The 18,889-nt window shown below is 41.0% G+C and overlaps 1 protein-coding gene across 4 annotated transcripts; it reads left to right on the top strand.

Annotated features, from left to right (window-relative positions):
- The first annotated feature begins 1,980 nt into the window (after positions 1 to 1,980).
- On the top strand, positions 1,981 to 18,804 carry nacc1a (nucleus accumbens associated 1, BEN and BTB (POZ) domain containing a). 4 transcript variants are annotated; one of them, XM_067615798.1, is made up of 8 exons: positions 1,981 to 2,458; positions 7,600 to 7,753; positions 9,141 to 9,413; positions 10,026 to 10,656; positions 10,826 to 10,996; positions 11,876 to 11,981; positions 12,163 to 12,260; positions 14,148 to 18,804. In XM_067615798.1, exons 2-8 carry the CDS (start codon positions 7,628 to 7,630, stop codon positions 14,456 to 14,458), a joined length of 1,716 nt encoding a protein of 571 aa, XP_067471899.1. In that variant the 5' UTR covers positions 1,981 to 2,458; positions 7,600 to 7,627; the 3' UTR covers positions 14,459 to 18,804. The 4 variants fall into 4 exon arrangements, with proteins under 4 accessions (XP_067471899.1, XP_067471900.1, XP_067471898.1 ...); XM_067615799.1 differs by lacking the exon at positions 1,981 to 2,458 and adding an exon at positions 2,570 to 3,091 and having other exon boundaries at positions 10,829 to 10,996; XM_067615797.1 differs by lacking the exon at positions 1,981 to 2,458 and adding an exon at positions 2,572 to 3,091.
- Positions 18,805 to 18,889: the final 85 nt, after the last annotated feature.

Raw genomic sequence — 18,889 nt, 5'->3', positions numbered from 1 at the left:
TGTCATGGCTTAATGGGACAATTTAATGTAACAGAACCATCATTAATGATACTGGTAACTATGTTTATTCATACTGTGACAAGTTCTTATCTCTTTATTTCTCTTCTTTATTTCATCATGAGTTCTGTAAATTGTTCAGTAGTTGTTCCATTATTTGCTGATGATATATTTAGTAAACTTATTCAAATGCATGAATTAAATTGAGCTTTACGTAGTTATTCAAACTCACTCATATTTTAGGGTATACTTTAATCAAGAATTTAGTGACCACAGCTGCATCAACAATATTTTCACCCCTTGTGGACATACAGTATAACAGACAAGCCCTCTGCCAATGAAACACATATACTGTACCAAGGACAGAACGAAACAACAGTAAGAAGTCTCTCTAACATGAGCATTGAAAATGACCAGTAATAATAATCATCTTCATCATCTTCATCAACATCATCATCATTTCATTTCATTTATATAGCACTTTTCAAGCATAAGAATTAAGTGCTTTCCAGATCACCCTCCCCCCAATTCATGCATACATAGAAGAAATAGAAAAATTAGGCACATATACCAGATCTAGCAGCACTGAGCCCATACATAAAACAGATGAAAGTGCAAATTAAAAGAAACAATAACCTATGTAAACAAATATAATGCAAATAATTTAATAAATATTTTAATGATTGAAAGTGCACTTGTAATTTATTAGATTTTCACTTTCTTTCTGCTCTCCTGCATGTTCTTTTAATATCTAAATGTCTTTCTTTATCCAGGGGGTTGCTCTTATTTTAACAGGGTTTTGCAAGGTGCAACCTTTTCCAGGGTGGACAGAAACAACTTATGAAAAGCATTTATATCTGAATAATATGTCAGCTTGGCACTATTAAAGAGGGGAATGAATAATACCACTGTGCACTCATTCATAACAAGAAAATGCACAATTTGTCTATACCGCCGGAACCATAGTGTCAGACATGATGCACATGTGTATGACACAAATATACAAACTGTCTTAAAACAAAAATCAGGTGCATATATGAACACTGAAAGAGGTTTTGCTTGCTGTAATCATTCCTCTTGTTCATACTGAGCGATTAAAGACCCCTTTCTAATCCGCTTTCAATGTAAGTGATGGGGCACAAAAATCCACAATTCTTGTTTTGTGCAAGAATGTATTCCAAAGTTCCTCTGAAGCTAATACAATATGAGTTTTCAGCAGTCTAGGAAATGCAGTCCAGGGAAACACAAAGAGGAATGGCTCAGATGGCTGGAGTCTCATATTTACACTAGATAAACTTTGGTGTACATTTTTGCACAAAACAAGGACTCTGGATTAATTGTCCACCATCACTCACATTGAAAGCGGATTATGAAGGGATCTTTAAATAGTCAGTATAATCAGGAGGAATGATTACAGCAAGTTAAACCTGTTTCAGTGTTCATTTGGGCACCTCACTGTTTAAGACAGACTTAAAAAACTGAGTGAATCTATCCTTAAATTTTCCCATGGCATTGTATAGTATAAATAAGGTTTCTGTTTCACTCTGTTCTGCATAAGTCACAGGTTATTTATACTTTTTTCCATTTTAATATTGCTGCAGGCATGCTATTTTGAAGACATTTATTCATAACTCCATTACTCCAGAGGTGAATTTATTTCTATGTGTAGCCTACTGTCGGCATATATGAAATATGTATGATGGTTGAATATCTGCTTTGCTTCCAGCTTCACATGGGTATGAATAAATGCATACAAGCATAGATGCACAGAAGAATGAATATTAATGCACAGTCACATAAATGGCCTTACAGTTAGGCCTCAGTATACTTTGTAGGGCATTATAGATAATGTAACTCCGTGTTTTATAGCAAACTATCAGCCAGACACAGGTATGTACAGTATGTATATGTATGTAGGTGTATAGCACCCTGCAATTTGCACGGTTTCACTGTTTACAGCCACCAAGGGCGCGGCTTTATCCCTACTTTATATGCGCGCAGCGAGTTCACTCAAGTTAAATAAGTACACATACACACACGCGCGCGCGGCCTACTTTTCCCAAATCTATCGCTCATATGCAGAGAGAGAGAGGGAGAGAGAGGGGGGGAGAGAGCAACTCAAAGAGAGAGAGACGTTTCTCATTGCAGGCTGCTGCTGTTGCTGTGCCAATGCGCAAACAGTCTACGCCGTGGGATAGGTCTCCCCAAATTGAGGCTGCGCTCGAAACGATCATGCGATTGAATGACGAGCGCGTCATGCTTGTCTTCCTCCTCTTCTGTTCTGTGCGATCAGTGGCTCTGTGTTCCGCAATCCCCTGGGATACCGTACCGCCCTCGATGGCTCTGCTATCGGCGTCTCGCTCACACTGAATGGCTGCCTGGAGCAAGGGAAAGCGGGGAGAGAGAGCGCTGCGTCCCCTCCTTTGAACCAACGCTCCGCATCAACTTCCCAGCGAGGGGGGTGAGTGTCTTCTTGTCTGCCGTTGTGCGAGGCGTTCTGCCGGGGTCGTCTCAGGATCCACCGGCGGCGGCAGAGGAGGGGTGGGGGGTGGGGTGGGGGGGTTGTATGAAGTGTGGGAGGGGAGAGGAGTCTGTGCCGGTGTCCTTAGTTAGCGCCGTGGGTTTGGGTTGAACGATCCAGTAGATACGGGACAATTAAAGTTTGGGGATAAGTAGGGGGTGATCCTAAACTTTCTTTACCCCAGCCTTTTCAAAAGACTGAAACGTTGCTTGTTATCGGCGTGGAGAGCGACGTCTGTTGCTAAATCGTTACTTTCATGAAGGTCTTCTCACAAATATGCGAAAACGCGATGGCAGTCGGGTTTTTTGGCACGTCAGCCCTTGCGAGCGCCGGTTGTAAAGAATTGTGCCTTGTTGTGCCCCCCTCCCCTGCCGCCCCGCCCCCCCGCTCCGTGCCGCACTGGTTCCGTCTGGCTCGCCCTCAGCTGCTGCGTGTCCTGGGATGACCTGTTGATGTCGGTAGAATGGAGAATGGCAGGGGGAGCGATTTCCCCCATCACCAAAAAATTTAAATAAGCAACATTTTGGGCTTGACAACCGGCGTCGCCGCACCGCTACCTCGTCCACACAGGCAGTAAGTGTCATTGTTTATCTTTTGAGTGGGGGACTATCGCGGAAATGCTTGACATTGTGCAGCTGGGCTGAGTGTGCATGAGGTGGATGGTGCGCCGGGGCGAACCCAAAATATTTAACAGTGCTGTTAGCTTAGCCATTAGCCACCTCTATAGGCCTGCTGCGGATGGGAGAGGGCATCAAACGTTTCAGCGCTATCAGCCACAGGGGAAAGGAGGACACATAACGACAGCCTAATACGCTGAAACTGTTTTAGATAAATGTATTGGAATGTCATTTCACAGCACGTCAACACTAACACACGGTCGCCCTCGCCGGGGTATCACCGGGGTTTGCTGCCAGCCTGTGTCGCCCCCCTCCCGGCGCCTCCCGGCTCCGCTGCCAGCAGACAGAGGAGAAGTCCCGGCTGCTAGACTGGCACACGGCGCGGTCCTATCTGTTCCCCCTATACCCGCCATCCTTTTAGGTTTAAACATTTCTGCACAGACATTTGAACACAGCTTCAGTAATAATGTATGGAGTTTAAGAAGTTTTGAGACGTTTGATGTCTGTGCTGATTTACCTATCCAGAGTCTTCCCTGTTAAGAATAATCCTGCATGTACTGTCTTGACTTGATAGGAGTAGCCTACCACAGCCATGCAGGCATGGGCACTTGAGAAACCAGGAAATGCCTATAGAGGGAAAGCATTGTGTGCCAGCTGCACCAGTGACTCTACAGTAATCACCCTCATAGCAGTATAAAAGCCCTTGCTGTATTCAAACTGGATAAACTGGAAAGTTGTCAGACAATATAAGTTCCAAAATATGTTGACAGCCCTCCCATCATAACATAACATAAGCCTTTTGAATGCGGGCGAACCATTCTTAAGGCTCAGTATGAAAAGTCTAAGGTCTTAAGTATGTTGCTTGTTTGACCTACATTCCTCTCTAGGCTGGTTGGTATGAGATCTAAGCCACAGGGGTCATTTCGGGTGGATTTCATTCTTTCACACTGGCTGCACTCTATATATTTAATAGAAGAAGAACCTGAGATGATCCCGTTCATCTCTGCAAGCCCCACAGCCCCTCCTTGCTACATAAAGACACACATGCAGACACACATACACACACACACACACACACACACGAGCACACACAGTCACATTCTCTCTCACTGTCAGGGCAAACTGTGCAAACACACCCTGCTCTCAGCCCAGTGTTTGTGTGTCTTTATGTGCACGCATGTGTGCTTACTGCGGCTCGCCAAACTGTAAACAAGCAGTATTGTCTAATGCCTGTGTGTGAGTCAGTGTGCCTTTTGTGGGTTTGTTTGAGTTTGTGTGTGCGCATCTGTGTTTTAGTATGAGGGAGAGGGAGCTTGAGTGAGACGGAGACAAAGAGAGCATTTCTCTTTACCCTGGAGCTTGGCTAGGTCCCAAATGAAAGGCTTTGGATATGATGGGGCGGCTCTCTCCAGCCCTCATCAGTCAGTCACACCAAAGTTAGTTGTATGCCTCTCACAGGGTGGGCTTCAATCAGTTTGTTCTCACAGTATCAGAGATTGTCTTTGTTTGGTATTGGTATTTTTCTGTGTGTGTGTTTGCTCAGCGTGCATTCATGCAACACTTTTAAGTGGTAAAGCATCCGTGTGAAAAGTAGCTTTATCTAGGCTATGCATGCACACTTGTGCAGTGCACCACTATATCCTCAGCTGTATGTATGTGAGAACTTTTATGACTGATATACTGCTTTATGTAAATGCTTATCTGTCTGATCTGTTGTATTCTTTGCTGTTATCTTGAGGGTAATATAGTAGATAGATAGACTTTATTGGTCCCCAAAGGGGAAACAACAATAGTCAACACATAAGAGAGAAAAAAAAATATATAAAAACAAAGACAATCATGTGGGCTCAGAGGGCATATCATGCTTTTACATGTTAATCCCTGAATTCCTCCTCATGCCACTCTGTAGAATGAAAATTCAGAAACATAAAAGAATATATTTGGTATAATTTCAACATTGTGTCTTCACATATCCTATCACTGAATATGAAGCTACTGTATCTTACAGTATGAAGCAGAGGCCTGCAGACAGTGTTCATATCCACAGCAGAGGGAACATTGGTCCACTTACATTTAATATTGACAAAACATAATATAGGAATCTTTGAGAGGGCGCAGGGCAAGGGGGTATGTTTGCCTTTCACTGTTTAGAAAAGTGAATGGAAACATGCTATGCGTTGTTTGTGTAGGCCACACATTTGCACATAGAATAACAGAACTTGACCCAGTTATCTGAGGACACTGGATTTTATAGCTTGTAGAAGACAGAAAATAAAAAGGCTTTCACTGAGCCTGCTCCTGGCAATAACAACCACTGCACGGCTGAAGTGACGTATAGGATTAATGCAACGTAGATTATCCACGAATCCTTAAACAAAACTTTGTTTCGAATATCAACGTCCTGTGAGCTGGACAGAAACTCTCGATAGGACTGTGTGAAGAAATATTTGCGGCCTATGTCAACTGGATATTCCAAGGGGTGTAATTTTTATTCAGAACTACTTTTCTTCAGAAAAGAGGCATTTCATTATGGATAATTTAGCCTATTAATGATAAAAATAGACTTCCATTGGATTTAATATGTGTTTAGAAAGACTGTCAACCATTTTATAGCGTCCATTAAAGGTAGAGTCAGTCAGTCTGGAGAATTTTTGATTGTTGATATTTGAACTAAACACACAAACAAATACACCCCTCCCTTTGTGCTCCTTCAGAAGCTCCGCCCCCCCAAATTCATGGACGCTCATTGCGAAGGCAATGACCAAAAAAGTAATAGAGCTACTTCTGTTCCTCTCGCACTGTATTTAAATTTACTGAACCAAAATAGTTTGCATGTCGGCTCCACAGGAAGAAATCAACAGTGTTTGTATTTATTGATTCACTGATGATTAATAGGTTCAAAACACATACAGTGGGATATTAGTGTGATTTAAACAGCTGCCTGCTCAGATTACGCTTCACTAAACGCGACCAGAACAGACTCAGAGTGTAAAAAAAGGCGGGGGGGGGGTCTCCGTGAGACTGTCTCTGATTCAGTGTGCACTGATACATTTAATAAAATGGAAGTTTATCTGTTCAGTAAGAAAACACTTTCTATGTGAATTGGCCACAACCTCTCTCTCTCCAGTTCGCCAGCCCTCCCCCACCATTCAACCAATGCTGGAGACGGGAGACCATCATGTCCTCACACAGACAGCTGCTCTGATGACTTCTCCCTGTCCTGTGTATGAACACCCCCTGTTGCTGATTGGCTGGAATAGTGTTGTGTGGCTCACTCCAAGCCACTGTGTTTACGTGCCCATTTACAGAGCCAGGGCTGCGTATGACCACCAAATTTTTTTTCAGCGCACACACAGAAGGGGCAGATAGCAGACCACAATGAGATATTTGCTTAATTTGACAAAAAGTGTATTGAATTGGAATCGCTGACTCTACCTTTAATATAAGAGTCTGAGATTCCTCAGCTGTTTTGTTTTAGGTCTCTTCTCCTTGAGTCTTTTGTCATTTAACATTTCCATGTTATATTACACCTCCCCCTCCTCACATTACCTACTGATACCCCCCTCAAACCAAAGAAACAGTCCAGGATCAAACAGTTTTTGCCATTGTTCTGAATAGGCCTGGTCAAGTTATCGCACCAGGGATAAAGTACTGTAACCTGTGTATGAACAGGGTAATGACTGTACAGTTATTTTATGGATAATCTCACAAAATCAGTCCTCATCAAACACATGCTGAGAACTGGTTGGGTACAAATGAGTTCTACCCATTGTTACTTCAACTTTAAGTGACAGCCTTTTGTGTCTTCCCTTTTCTTATCAAGTTTTTAGTTTGAATCTCTCCATGTCTCCTTGAACTCAACAAGATGGAGATCTGGCTGTGCAAGCTATGTTAAATGACTGTATGGTTGACCCAAGTAAACAAATATCTAGCACTACAACTAACAGCAATTTTCATTATCGATTAATCTGTCGATTATTTACTCGATTAAACAATTAGACATTTCAGAAAATGGTGTAAAATGTCAGTCACTGTTGTCTTAGTCCACAGCACAAAGATATCAGTTTACTATCATAGAAGACTAAAGAAACTAGAAAATATTCACATTTGAGCAGCTAGAAGAGAATTTGGGCATTTTTTCTTTAAAATGGACTTGATTAGTCATTTGTCAAAATATTTGGCAATTAATTTTCTGCCGATTGACTAATCAATTAATCAACTGATCGTTGCAGCTCTACAAATATCCAACATTACAGTCAACCCTGTTGATGGGTGATGTGTATGTCATTAAATTTGCAGACCAAAGTTCTTATAAAAACAGAAAAAGTCTGGTACTTTCAAGTGAAGTTGAACCCATGTTTAATAACCAGTATTATACACAGAGTTTTATGTGTATGGGGAATAACTTTGTCACTTATCTCTTTCTTGCACTCTTGTTTCTGTCTCTGTCTCTTTCCCAACAAGACCCTTTGGTGGTGTGCGTAGGCGCACCATGGCCCAGACCCTGCAGATGGCGATCCCAAACTTTGGCAACAATGTTTTAGAGTGTCTGAATGAGCAGCGGCTGCAGGGCCTCTACTGTGACGTCTCGGTGGTGGTCAAGGGGCATGCCTTCAAGGTACTGATGAGACAGAAAGTTATTATTGTTTTTTTTTTAATGGCAATTACACTTTAGTATTGAAAATCAAGGTTAACCCTGGAGAAGTTGGTCTTGGGTGTAAACATAGATCTATTAGGAAGAACTGGATACTGGATTCAAAGATTCAAGAGCAGCAATTGAGCAATTTCTTCACAGCGGGAAGCCAGTTTTTTGGCTTCATGTGCCACTGAGCAACTTTCATAGGAATGAACGGGGCACCATCTTTGAGTTTGTTATCCAGTTCTCCTTAATACATCCATGGTGTAAACAGATAGTCTTGTGGCTCTATGACAGCCATGTTGCATACAGGATTGCAGGAACATATACTTCAAAAGAAATGCTGTTTGGTCTCAAAGTGGGGGCAGCTCTAACTTTTCCTATTTTGTAACTTCGTAGCAATGGTGGACAATGCATCGTCCAACCTTAAATGTTGATACACTTTCACAATGTGCAGATTTTCATTCTAGTATACTACTGTGGTGACTTAAATTAATTTGTCCTCTCCTGGACCCTCTTAATGGCATCTAATTTTATTTTTATTTTTTAGGGTTCCAACTTTAATGCCCTGGGTCAAAATTTTAATAACGCCAATTGTAAGAGAGCTGTCAATGAGTATGGCTTTCTTTCATAGAACATTGAGACAACTCCAAATAAGTATTTTATATTATTTATATGTTATATTGAAGATTTATTAAATAACTACACAAATAAATATATGGCTGGGTATTGAAACTCAATATTCAAATACTGACTAAATTTAATTCACCAACATTTGGCACCAAGTTCTTGGTTTAATATCTGTCTTCTTTACTTAATTTAATTTATACTTTTGTCAGTGTTATATTGTTTTTTACATTTGAAAGGTTCTTGTGCAGCTGTTTTACATAAAGACAAAATTAAACACTGATTTATTTGAAAGGCTTGACTTATTGTGTTATGATATATTTTTTGGAATTGTTTTGTAGAGTAAATGCTTGCACTAAGCAAAATAAGGTATCACAAAGAGTCTAGTTTTAGTTTTGGTACCAAAAGTAAATTAGTACATTAGTTTACTGTGATCTTTTTAGACCCTGTCTTCATATCAAGGAACTCTGCATGGGTATCACTCACCACAAATACCTTGGTCGAAGCTCTGACTTAAGGTGTCTCATCGCCTGAACATCTCAGGTTTGATCCCAGCAGCAGCCAATCCCTGTGTTGAAGCATTGAGCGAGACATTGAATTCAGAAATTCTGTTTCAGTTTAAATCATTAAGTGAGAAAGGAGAGAAAATGCCTAAAATCTAAAATCCTACATTTAATCTTCAAAATCAGCTCTACTCTCAAAAGTTCTAATGGGACACCTTCCTTCTCTTCTTTTGTTTTAGGCCCATCGAGCTGTGCTGGCTGCTAGCAGTTCATATTTTCGGGACCTTTTCAGTGGCAGCAGCAATAATGGAGGTGCTAGCAACAATGAGACGAGCCCGACAGTAGTGGAGCTTCCACCAGCTGTGCAGCCCCAGAGCTTCCAGCAGATTCTATCCTTCTGTTACACAGGCCGTCTCAGCATGACAGTGGGGGACCAGTTTCTCCTCATGTATACTGCCGGCTTCCTGCAGATCCAACAGATCATGGAAAAAGGCACTGAATTCTTCCTCAAGGTAAACAGTTTTCGGTAAAAACTTGTCAAAGCAAGTAACAGAGTAGCAGGGATTATTAATTTTAATTAATATTAAAAATATTAAAAGAGAAGAGAGGCTTTTGAGTTTTCCACATTTAAATTTCCAGTGGTTTTAGTGCAATAAATGCACAAACCAAATGCCATTTACATCAATTGTTTTAAGGTAGCGGCAAGAGTCTTGGTGAAAAACAGGTCAAGCTAAACCAAAACTCTATTACAAATGTATGGGATTTGTTTCTCAGTATTTGGGTGAATTCACCATTAAAAATCAAGTTCCTATTCCAGTTTGTACAGTTCTGAAATATATATATGGTGTTCAGAGTTTGACCAGCAGTTTGGCTAAAATGCAAAGGGTTTATTTGTGGGGGAGGATGTACTCATCGAGGAAATTTAATAGCAGTTTGCCAGTTATAACAGTTGTTGACATAACTTGTCACTGGCCAGAGTTATAGCCGGACAGGGTTCCAAAGAGTTGGAAGAACTGACGGACTAACAGAGGGTGGGTAAAATCAAAAGAGCAAACACATATCTGTTGGTGCACCGAAGTGTTCATATATGGTGACACAAAGATGATGTATACATTCATTTCTAGGTCTCCTCCCCCAGCTGCGACTCCCAGGGTCTTCACGCAGAGGAGGCCCCACCTTCTGAGCCCCAGAGCCCCGTAACACAGACCAGTAATAGTGCAGGCCGGCCCGCCTCCTGCTTGACGCCGCTCCCCTTGGTATCACGAGTGAAGACAGAGCAGCCAGCTAGCCAACCGGAAGCAGCCACTCCGTATTCGGTGGTCTGCACTCCTGTAGCCAAGCGGCTGTGGGAGGGTGGCAGCAGCCGAGACGGAGGTGGAGCAGGTTCAGGGGGCGGAGGGGGGGCCAGGAAGGCGGCCCGTTATTCCCAGGAGGCAGTGCGGGGCAGTGCCATCCAGAGCCCTGGAGCCCTCGGACTGGCCATGGGTATGGGGACCACAGCCACCAGCATGGCGGGCATGGTGGTTGGTGGTGGGCTTAGTGGCAGTGCCGGCACCAATGGAAGCTCTGCAGCAGGTCTCGGTGTGTCAGAGGGCGCCAGCCCCGGCACCCTAAGCACCTATGCCAGTGACTCACCTATCAGCTACCATGATGACGAAGAAGAGGAAGAGGGGACAGATGAATGTGCAGAGGAGCAGTACAGGCAAATCTGCAACATGTATACCATGTACAGCATGCTCAACATGGGAGCTGCAGGTAATCGGCATGAGACATAGTAATACATTTATACATATTACTTGCCTTTTTTGTCTTACATGCTGATATTAAAGCAAATATGTGATGCAGGCATTGTTCTCTACACTCATGGGGACTGTGTGTACAAGTGATGTGGGTTTATTCTAATTTCACAGTATTGTCTCCTCAGCAGCTGGCGAGCGGGTGGAGGCTCTACCAGACCACACAGAGACACGGGGTCGGATGCGAGGCCGAGACCTTACATGTCTCCCTGCAGAACTCATCGCTCAGATAGGCAACCGCTGTCACCCCAAACTGTACGAGGAAGGAGACCCTGCTGAGAAACTAGAGTTAGTCTCAGGTATGTTTGTGTGTGAGAGAGAGCGTTTGTGCTGTCCTTACAAAAGACAAACATCTGTATGAGATTGGATTTTAAAACATACAGAATTGGTTTTTAGTGTTTTTCTAGGCCTGTAGACATTTGGAGGGTACAAGTGTAATGGTACAAAAGTACAGTTGAACAATAAAATAGTCCTTCATGCACAATATACCAACATACAGGAGATCTAAACAGGACAAGGCCAACAGCAGTGATATGTATACAGTACACATATTTAGAGGAGGCTGTCCTCAAATGACAGGACTTGGCATTGGCATGCAGATTATGCGGCAACACCGTACATGTGACTCAGAGTGTTTATGTCAAGGACATCCTGTGACAATGTCTGTGTAACCTTACGAGCAGGATTACATACTTTGCAATAAATTGTGTGTTTTTGTGCGGGTGACTAAGAAAGCGAGATAAAGAAAGAAAGAACAGGAGGGAATTAACATAAGCCAGCTGGCAAGTATTTTAGGGTAGTTTGCAAGATGCAAAATGCGAGAAGAGATGTATTGCACACTACATAATAATATGAAAATGAATGAACTTTTCTGTGACACAGATGCAAAAACATGATAGATTAAAAAAAAAAGCAAAGAGCAAAAGCAAAACTTAAAACTATGACACAGTCTCCTCATTTTCCACCCAGAGCTCCAATATTTAATATATAAATACCTCATTCAAGTAAATGAAACTGAAGATCCTGATTTAATACCATATTACCCACAAAACCTGAACTCAAACCAGTCAAAAGTATCATAAAGACAGGCAATACATGAATCATAAATGATAAGTGTCAGTAATAAATGTGTTCATTTATCTGTGGATTGTTGACATTCTTTGTATTTGTATCACCAGGTACTTCTGTGTATATATCGCGAGCCCAGCTAATGAACTGTCACGTGAGCGCAGGGACCAGACACAAGGTGCTGCTGAGGAGGCTGCTGGCTGCCTTCTTTGACAGGTTTGTTCCTTCTGTCTGCGTGTCTGGGTCTATTTCTGCAAGTGTTTGACTTTCATGTAAAGTGAGTTTTAATATAGAAATTAAAGTATTGTTTTATCTGCTGGCATACTGTAGGAGGGGTAAAAGAGCTATTTTTGTTTTCATCTGTTCTGTGGAACTCATTCTTAATTTGATGTATCAGGAATACTCTGGCCAACAGCTGTGGAACAGGAATCCGCTCGTCCACCAATGACCCGAGCCGCAAGCCCCTGGACAACAGAGTACTGCATGCAGTCAAATGTGAGTATTTGTAAAGCACATTGTGGCTGAATTTAATGATTGGCTGTTAATTGTCTAAGTTCATTTAAGTATGAAACTTAAATACATTTTCAGGCTAGTTTTGGATGAAAGTGCAAATGGAAGATGACCTTCTACCTACTGCATCTTTATAATTAGGATTAGGTAATGACTCACGGTGACCACTAGATAGCAACATTCAACCTGAGACTGAATGAATGACTGAATGTCAACACCAGACAGACTTGGTAGAAAATACTGTATTACACACGTATAAAACAGCTTAGCCAGGTGAATACATGTTCAGATGTTTATGAAAAAGGGAAAGTTTTAAACAGAAATCATATGTAACTCTTACGGCCAAAATATACCAGGCACGGACGCGGTGCAACACGTCTGTCGCAGCATGGCCGCAACAGAGTGTGTCTATTATAATCAGCTGAAGCTGCTACACTGACCATGGAAGCCACATGCACCTGGGCGGGCGTTGCACGGCTCATCTATATTTTTGGGTGGTTGGTCTATTTTTATTCCTCTACGGGTGACTATGTGGCCCTCCAACAGGTAAAACCTACAAAGAACTGTGCAAGAAAATAAGTACAATCTGTTTAAAAATGATTAAAATAAATACCTCATTGTACCAGAGGCAATGCGACGCAGCAGTGCAACCTAGTGCAATCTAGTTTATTAATTCAGTACCAGTTAATATACACTTCTGAACCCTGCATAACCAACTGCATTATCACTTGCCAAGACTCAATATGCATGCAGTAACGGAGACAGGTAGAAAACCCCGCTCCATCCTGCCTATGTGCCGCATCCCTGCCTGGTGTATTCCAGCTGTTAGGATTACTCAGTAAATGAACAAATTTCCCTACATCTCATTAGTTAAATGAGTAAGACAGCAGGACATATTTTAAGTCTCTGAGCTGTTCAATTTACAAGTATAATTCAGTGTCCTATATCTCTATTTTTTAAAAATATGTCTTCTTAATTTTATTGTAGGGAGATAGTTATACAGTATATTACAGTATCATCTGAACTGTGTGTAAGAATGAAGGAAATTTTGGGGGAGACAGATGTGAGGAGGAGTTTTTAGGTGGTTGAGATGATTCAGAATTTTACATGCACAGTAAAATCTGAGTAAAATCTGCATGTCCCTAACCTTGTAAACAGGAAGTATTGAAGCCCCAGCAACACATATCAATACTGCAAGTGTTGCAGTGTGACAAGGAGGAGCTTTGATATGCTCTTATCCTTGCAAGTAGATGAAGTTGTGCCAGAACACAGTGGACAGATTGGCATTTAAAAAAAGTATAGAATGAGTCAGCGCCACACCACGAATTACTCATTAAGTTATGTGTATATCACTAAAAGTATAAGATTTCCGTTAAGAAGACTGTCATCAGAAAACAACCTTCAAAACTATCACAGATTTTTTTTTAGGGTTAGGAGACATAGGTCGGGGACATGAGACACATTTAATGTAGTAGAATTTCAGTTAGGCTAATATGTATCAAAACCTGAAAGACAAATTTTGATTATTAAGTTGGCTGGTTTTTATAGTAGATAATGACCCAGTTTAACAAGTCATAGAGCAAATGATTTTACTAAAAGTCATTTCCTACATACAGAATATAGATCGGCTTACTGTAAAGCATCTACTACATGGTTGAGGCTGTTTTGGGTTTGGTTTGTGATATATTAAATCTCATGAAAATAAGAGTAGTAGGTGGTAAGGAAATGGTTTAGAGCATGTTCAGCTTTTTTGGTTTTCAATCTGGCAGTTCTGTTTTTGTTGTTTAGGTGCCCGTCTGCTTTATGGCACCAGTTCTTGTCTTAGTTGTAGGTGCAGTCAGTATAACTTTATGTTTTCCTTCCTCATATCAGTTTATTGCCAGAACTTTGCCACCAGCTTCAAAGAGAGCGAGATGAACGCCATCGCAGCCGACATGTGCACCAATGCCCGGCGTGTGGTCCGCAAGAGCTGGATCCCCAAGCTGAAGCTACTGATGGCCGACAGCGATGCCTACACCTCTTTCCTTCCCGACGGCGTCAAGGCGGAGGACGACGCACTGGGAGGCGATCCGGCATTCGACCCCGCCACTCTGGAGGCCGCTGGCGGTGCCGGCATGGAGTCAGGTGGCTCTTCAGGTGAATCACTACCAGGTGTGGGCGGGGATGGAGGACCATTATTTTGAACATTGTGTCCGGGGAAGGTTGAAATTTGGTGACACACATACAAGTATTCCCCAGTTCTGCTTGCCTCCTCACTCTTTGGCCCACGCTGATCTCTTACATCTGACTGTCTATACTACACTGCAAGGGTCGACAGCTGTTGACCTGATGTAACCAGGACGTGAAAATTTAAATTTTTGCTTCATGACTGTACAATGGAGTTAGTAGAGAAAAGGGAGAGAGTAAGAGGGTGTTTAGTTTTCTCCTAACTGCCCTCTGCCTCCCCTTGTCTTTTTAAGGTGTGTAAGTGCATCCACTGTTGCATATTAAATACATTCCCTGAAGTGCAGGTGGTGGGGGGAGCTGATAGTGCAGCCTGAGGAGGAAGGGACGGCTGGATGGAGAGGCAGGGAGGAGAGGTGGCGAGTATATTGAATGTAAGTGTCAGTGGCATTTTTCTCTATGCAAGCCTGACAACTTGTGTTCCAGCCTCAGAAAAAAAGGAACTACCAGTAAAATTTAAAACAGATACATTATTAAAATGAATTAACACTACCTGTTCTTCCTCCCCTTGCATATTCCACTCATCGCCCTGCAAGTACTCTTCCATCCCACCTCACCTTTCTTGAGACCAGAGAAAATCTCTCTCCACCTGAGTGTTTCACTCTGCGGTGTCTTATATAAATATATCTCATCTTTCTCTGTTTTCTATATTTTTAGCATGTTTAAACGGAAAAGTGATCCAGAAAGAAGGGGGGAAGCTTTTTACTGAGATGATTGTAAAGAAATTTTAAGGACAACAGGTAATCAAAAGATGGTCATATTTTTAGAAGACAAACTATATTTATACAAGTGCCCACGCCTAGAATGGTGTGAGCAGAGAGAGTGGGAGGGATTGTTTTAAAAATCTTCATGTTTTATTGAAAGAGGTCTTGACAAATAAGGAAAAGTGCTATTTTTGCAGAAAAAAGGAGTATAATAAAGCAGTCTTATCATAGGACCCACAGTCATTTATTTTTATCTTTATTTTACAGTGCAGAGTGATGGAATGAGCAGTTGAACTGCTAAATTTGAAGCATTTCATCTTCTGTTCACTAACTTAGAAGGAATAATAAGACTGATTCAGCTGGCTTGACTGTTGTCTATAATAACCATTTCTTGTAAGGTTGTGAACGTTTGCCTCCTTCGATAAAACATTTGCCCACAATTCTGACAATTACTTGTAGAAATGTAAAGGTTTTATTGGTCTGAACACTCAGCTAGTTTCTTCTTTGTACTGAAATTAATAAAAATGAAAAAAAACCTGCCGGCATTTTGTGCAAGTGCAAAAGCCACAGGAAATATTTATGGAATATTGGAACGTGCCTTTTAATTGAAATTGATAAACTTTAGTCTGGTGGGTACAGTGATGTCAAGGAGGCAATATTGCTTTAAGCAAATAGGTTTCATGGTATTATCCATGTGTGTGTAAAGAAGGAGAGTCTGTATTGCACGGCTGTTTGTTTTGGTATGTGGTTTATTCATGTATCTAATGTATTTCCATGTTGTAGAACCGCCTCTTTAATATGGAAATTCAAAATGCCTGATGACAGTTTTATTTTGGAGTTTATTTTGGAGTTTGCACCTTCCATAAGAGGTAGAGTGGAGGTTTTAGCACCTTAATGAGAAGAACCAGTGGTTCATGCACCTTTTTGAGAAATGTTGTGTAGCAATTGAACCTCTTTAGGTGGAATTTGTCTTTTTTTTTTCTCCATGTCTGCCTGTGTTTCTTGTGTAGAAGTGGCACAAACTCCTACTGTAAATAATCAAGAAGACTGTTGAGTTAAAACCCAAGTGTTCTTCCTTTCTGTTGCTGGAGGAGTTCGGTTACGATGAAATGTCAACAACTGACCTTTTTATGTGTAAGTTTGTGTTTGCTAGAAACCCTTTTTGAAAGCATGTTGATCTGCCTGCGGATCAGAGGTCAACACAGGGGATTCATTATTCCTGTTGCAGGTGGATAAAAGTGAAAATGGTCTGACAGAGGAATGTGTTCTTATACTGTTTGTAGGAAAACCTGAAATGCTTTCACAGGCAACTGACTACTTTCTCTAATTGGAAAAAGCATTCTTAAAAGGCAGTCGAATCAATCTCATAGAAAAAATAGCCAGATCATGATGGATATAGCTCTTCCTATTTCCATCATTGTTTAAAAGTACAAGGATGAGTTTACTTAAAGGACCAATGTTAAGGCTTTAGTGGCATCTAGCAGTGAGGTTGCAGATTGCAACCAACTGAATACCCCTCCCCTCACCCTCCCGTTCCAACTGTGTAGAACCTACAGTGGCTCATGAAAAATGCTAAAGGCCCTCTCTAGAGCCAGTGTTTCGTTTGTCCGTTCTGTACTACTGTAGAAACATGGCGGGCTCCATGGAAGAGGTCCTGCTCCCTATGTAGATATAAAGGGCTCATTCTAAGGTAACGAAAATACAACGATTCTTATTTTCAGGTGATTATGCACCAATGAAAACCTACTTATGAATATTATATTTCATTTCTGTCCTTTCAGCTAGATGCCACTAAATTCTACACACTGCACCTTTAAACGGTTTAACCAGGAGATAAGAAGACAGAACAAAAATGCAGTACCTTGTGTAAAATGACAACAAAACCTCAGTAAGCTTTGTATTTGACTGTAAATGCCACATGAGCACCCTTCCCCCCACTTACCTCTTCAGTATCTTTGAAGACTGTTGTGCTTCCTGTCCTTCATGCAGCTGGTGTCATGTTTCACTTCCACAAGTTTATTCATGCGTTTCAGAGAAAGAGAGAGAGGCAAAGTTGTGGTTTTAGGTTGTTAAATCTGAATTATAACATGTATGTTTAATTTGCTTAGTGGCTTTCAGCTGGTTTTTGTATCAGGGCCCGAACTCACAACTCAAATTACATTTCTCCAATTTTTTTTTTTTTTTTTTTAATTATGTAGTTAGTCTTTGCCAGGTGTGTTTACCATAATCCATACAGAAAACCTGTCATTTCAAGTTTGAAATAAATCAAACTGAGAATGTTTGTAATTTATTTTTTCATAAATCCAAAAGCTCCAAAACACTTTGCTCAAGGTTTTAAGAATAAATCCATTTTAATACCAGATTCCTGGATAATTGCTTTGTGTGCAATGAAAGGACCAAGAGACTAATCATGAGGACAATTTAACACAATTTAATCAGAGGTCCTTTGGGGGGCATCCAATCAAGCAATTAAATGGAATCAGATGAAATTAGTTCCATTATTACACAACTCCCACATAAATCTTTAAAAAAAATGAATTTTAAAATGAAAGTAAACAATCTTTTAAAGCAATTTAGAGCAAGAAATAACCTTAAATTTGCTGCTAACAGTAACCATGTTAAAGTGACCCACTGAATGACTTGTAATCTACTCTGAGTCATTGACTTGAAGTATCACCAATGAATCAGCATTGGTTTTAGTTTGTTTTCACAACAGAGCAGCCCAACCTAGATACAGTAATGTCTACACTGCAGCATTGACCCAGTCCGAATATCCTGCTGTTGGGCCTCTAGATCATAAGTCGCTACCTTAGAGACACTGTCTTAGGGCCTGTTGTGATCAGTTCAACCAATTTATAATGCATAAATAAGGTGACACTATGGGTCAGGGGTCTTTATCTGTAGTCAGCTTTCAGGGCCAAGTTTTCTTTTTAGGCATTGGTAAACGTTAAATTCTCTCATGTTCAAAAAGTCCCTCACTCACAATGCACTTGCACAGTGCTTCATCAGCAGTAGGTGTGAGTGCGGTTATAGAAAGCTTTCATGATTTTTTATTTTTTTATTTTTTGTTAGTACGTTGTAAGCAAATTTCTGTACCTTTCAGCGTACGTGTTTACACTTCAAAAACACATGTAGACCTACACACTTGAATGGATAAGGTGTGGCATGGCATGGGGAACCTTTTGTCACAAAGCAGTACATATATAAATATATGATTATATACATGTACAGATAAATACTGTATATTATATATAGACACACACATAGAGGTCAGATTGTTTGTTGTGCACTCGCAGCATGAGGTATATATTTACCCAGAAACAGCGCTTCTTCAAGACCCATGCAGTAATTGGTCTGCCCATGTCTTTGCCCCTGCTCCTAGCCCTCTGTAACCCTGTAGCGCCAGTGGACCTCCTGTACTGCTCATCCTATTCTTTGTGTTCCAAGTGCCAATAACTTCGTGAAAGCCCTGTAACTGTGACCCAACATTATCAAAGGTAATTGCACATTAACGACTGTAAAATAAATGAATATAAATCATAGAGAAAATGTCCAAATGGATTAAATAATGAATATCTTAATAAAAGATTTGTAACAATTTCTCTCTGGCTTATTTTTTACTGAAGTGTTATTGTGCTGCTCTTTCTTTGCTTGTTTGGTGTCTGGTCGTTTTTCATAGATACCTCA

Source organism: Thunnus thynnus, chromosome 17 (genome assembly GCF_963924715.1).
Source record: "Thunnus thynnus chromosome 17, fThuThy2.1, whole genome shotgun sequence".
In the NCBI taxonomy this organism is placed as follows: domain Eukaryota; kingdom Metazoa; phylum Chordata; class Actinopteri; order Scombriformes; family Scombridae; genus Thunnus; species Thunnus thynnus.
Note: the sequence above shows the minus strand (reverse complement) of the source record. Positions and strands in the feature narration are given on the sequence as shown.

Excerpts from the sequence above, each read along its gene's own strand:
- nacc1a (XM_067615798.1), top strand. The coding sequence starts at position 7,628 with ATGGCCCAGACCCTGCAGATGGCGATCCCAAACTTTGGCAACAATGTT. Across the intron at positions 10,657-10,825 it reads GCTCAACATGGGAGCTGCAG|CAGCTGGCGAGCGGGTGGAG; the intron begins GTAATCGGCATG and ends TTGTCTCCTCAG. Across the intron at positions 12,261-14,147 it reads AGTACTGCATGCAGTCAAAT|TTTATTGCCAGAACTTTGCC; the intron begins GTGAGTATTTGT and ends TCCTCATATCAG.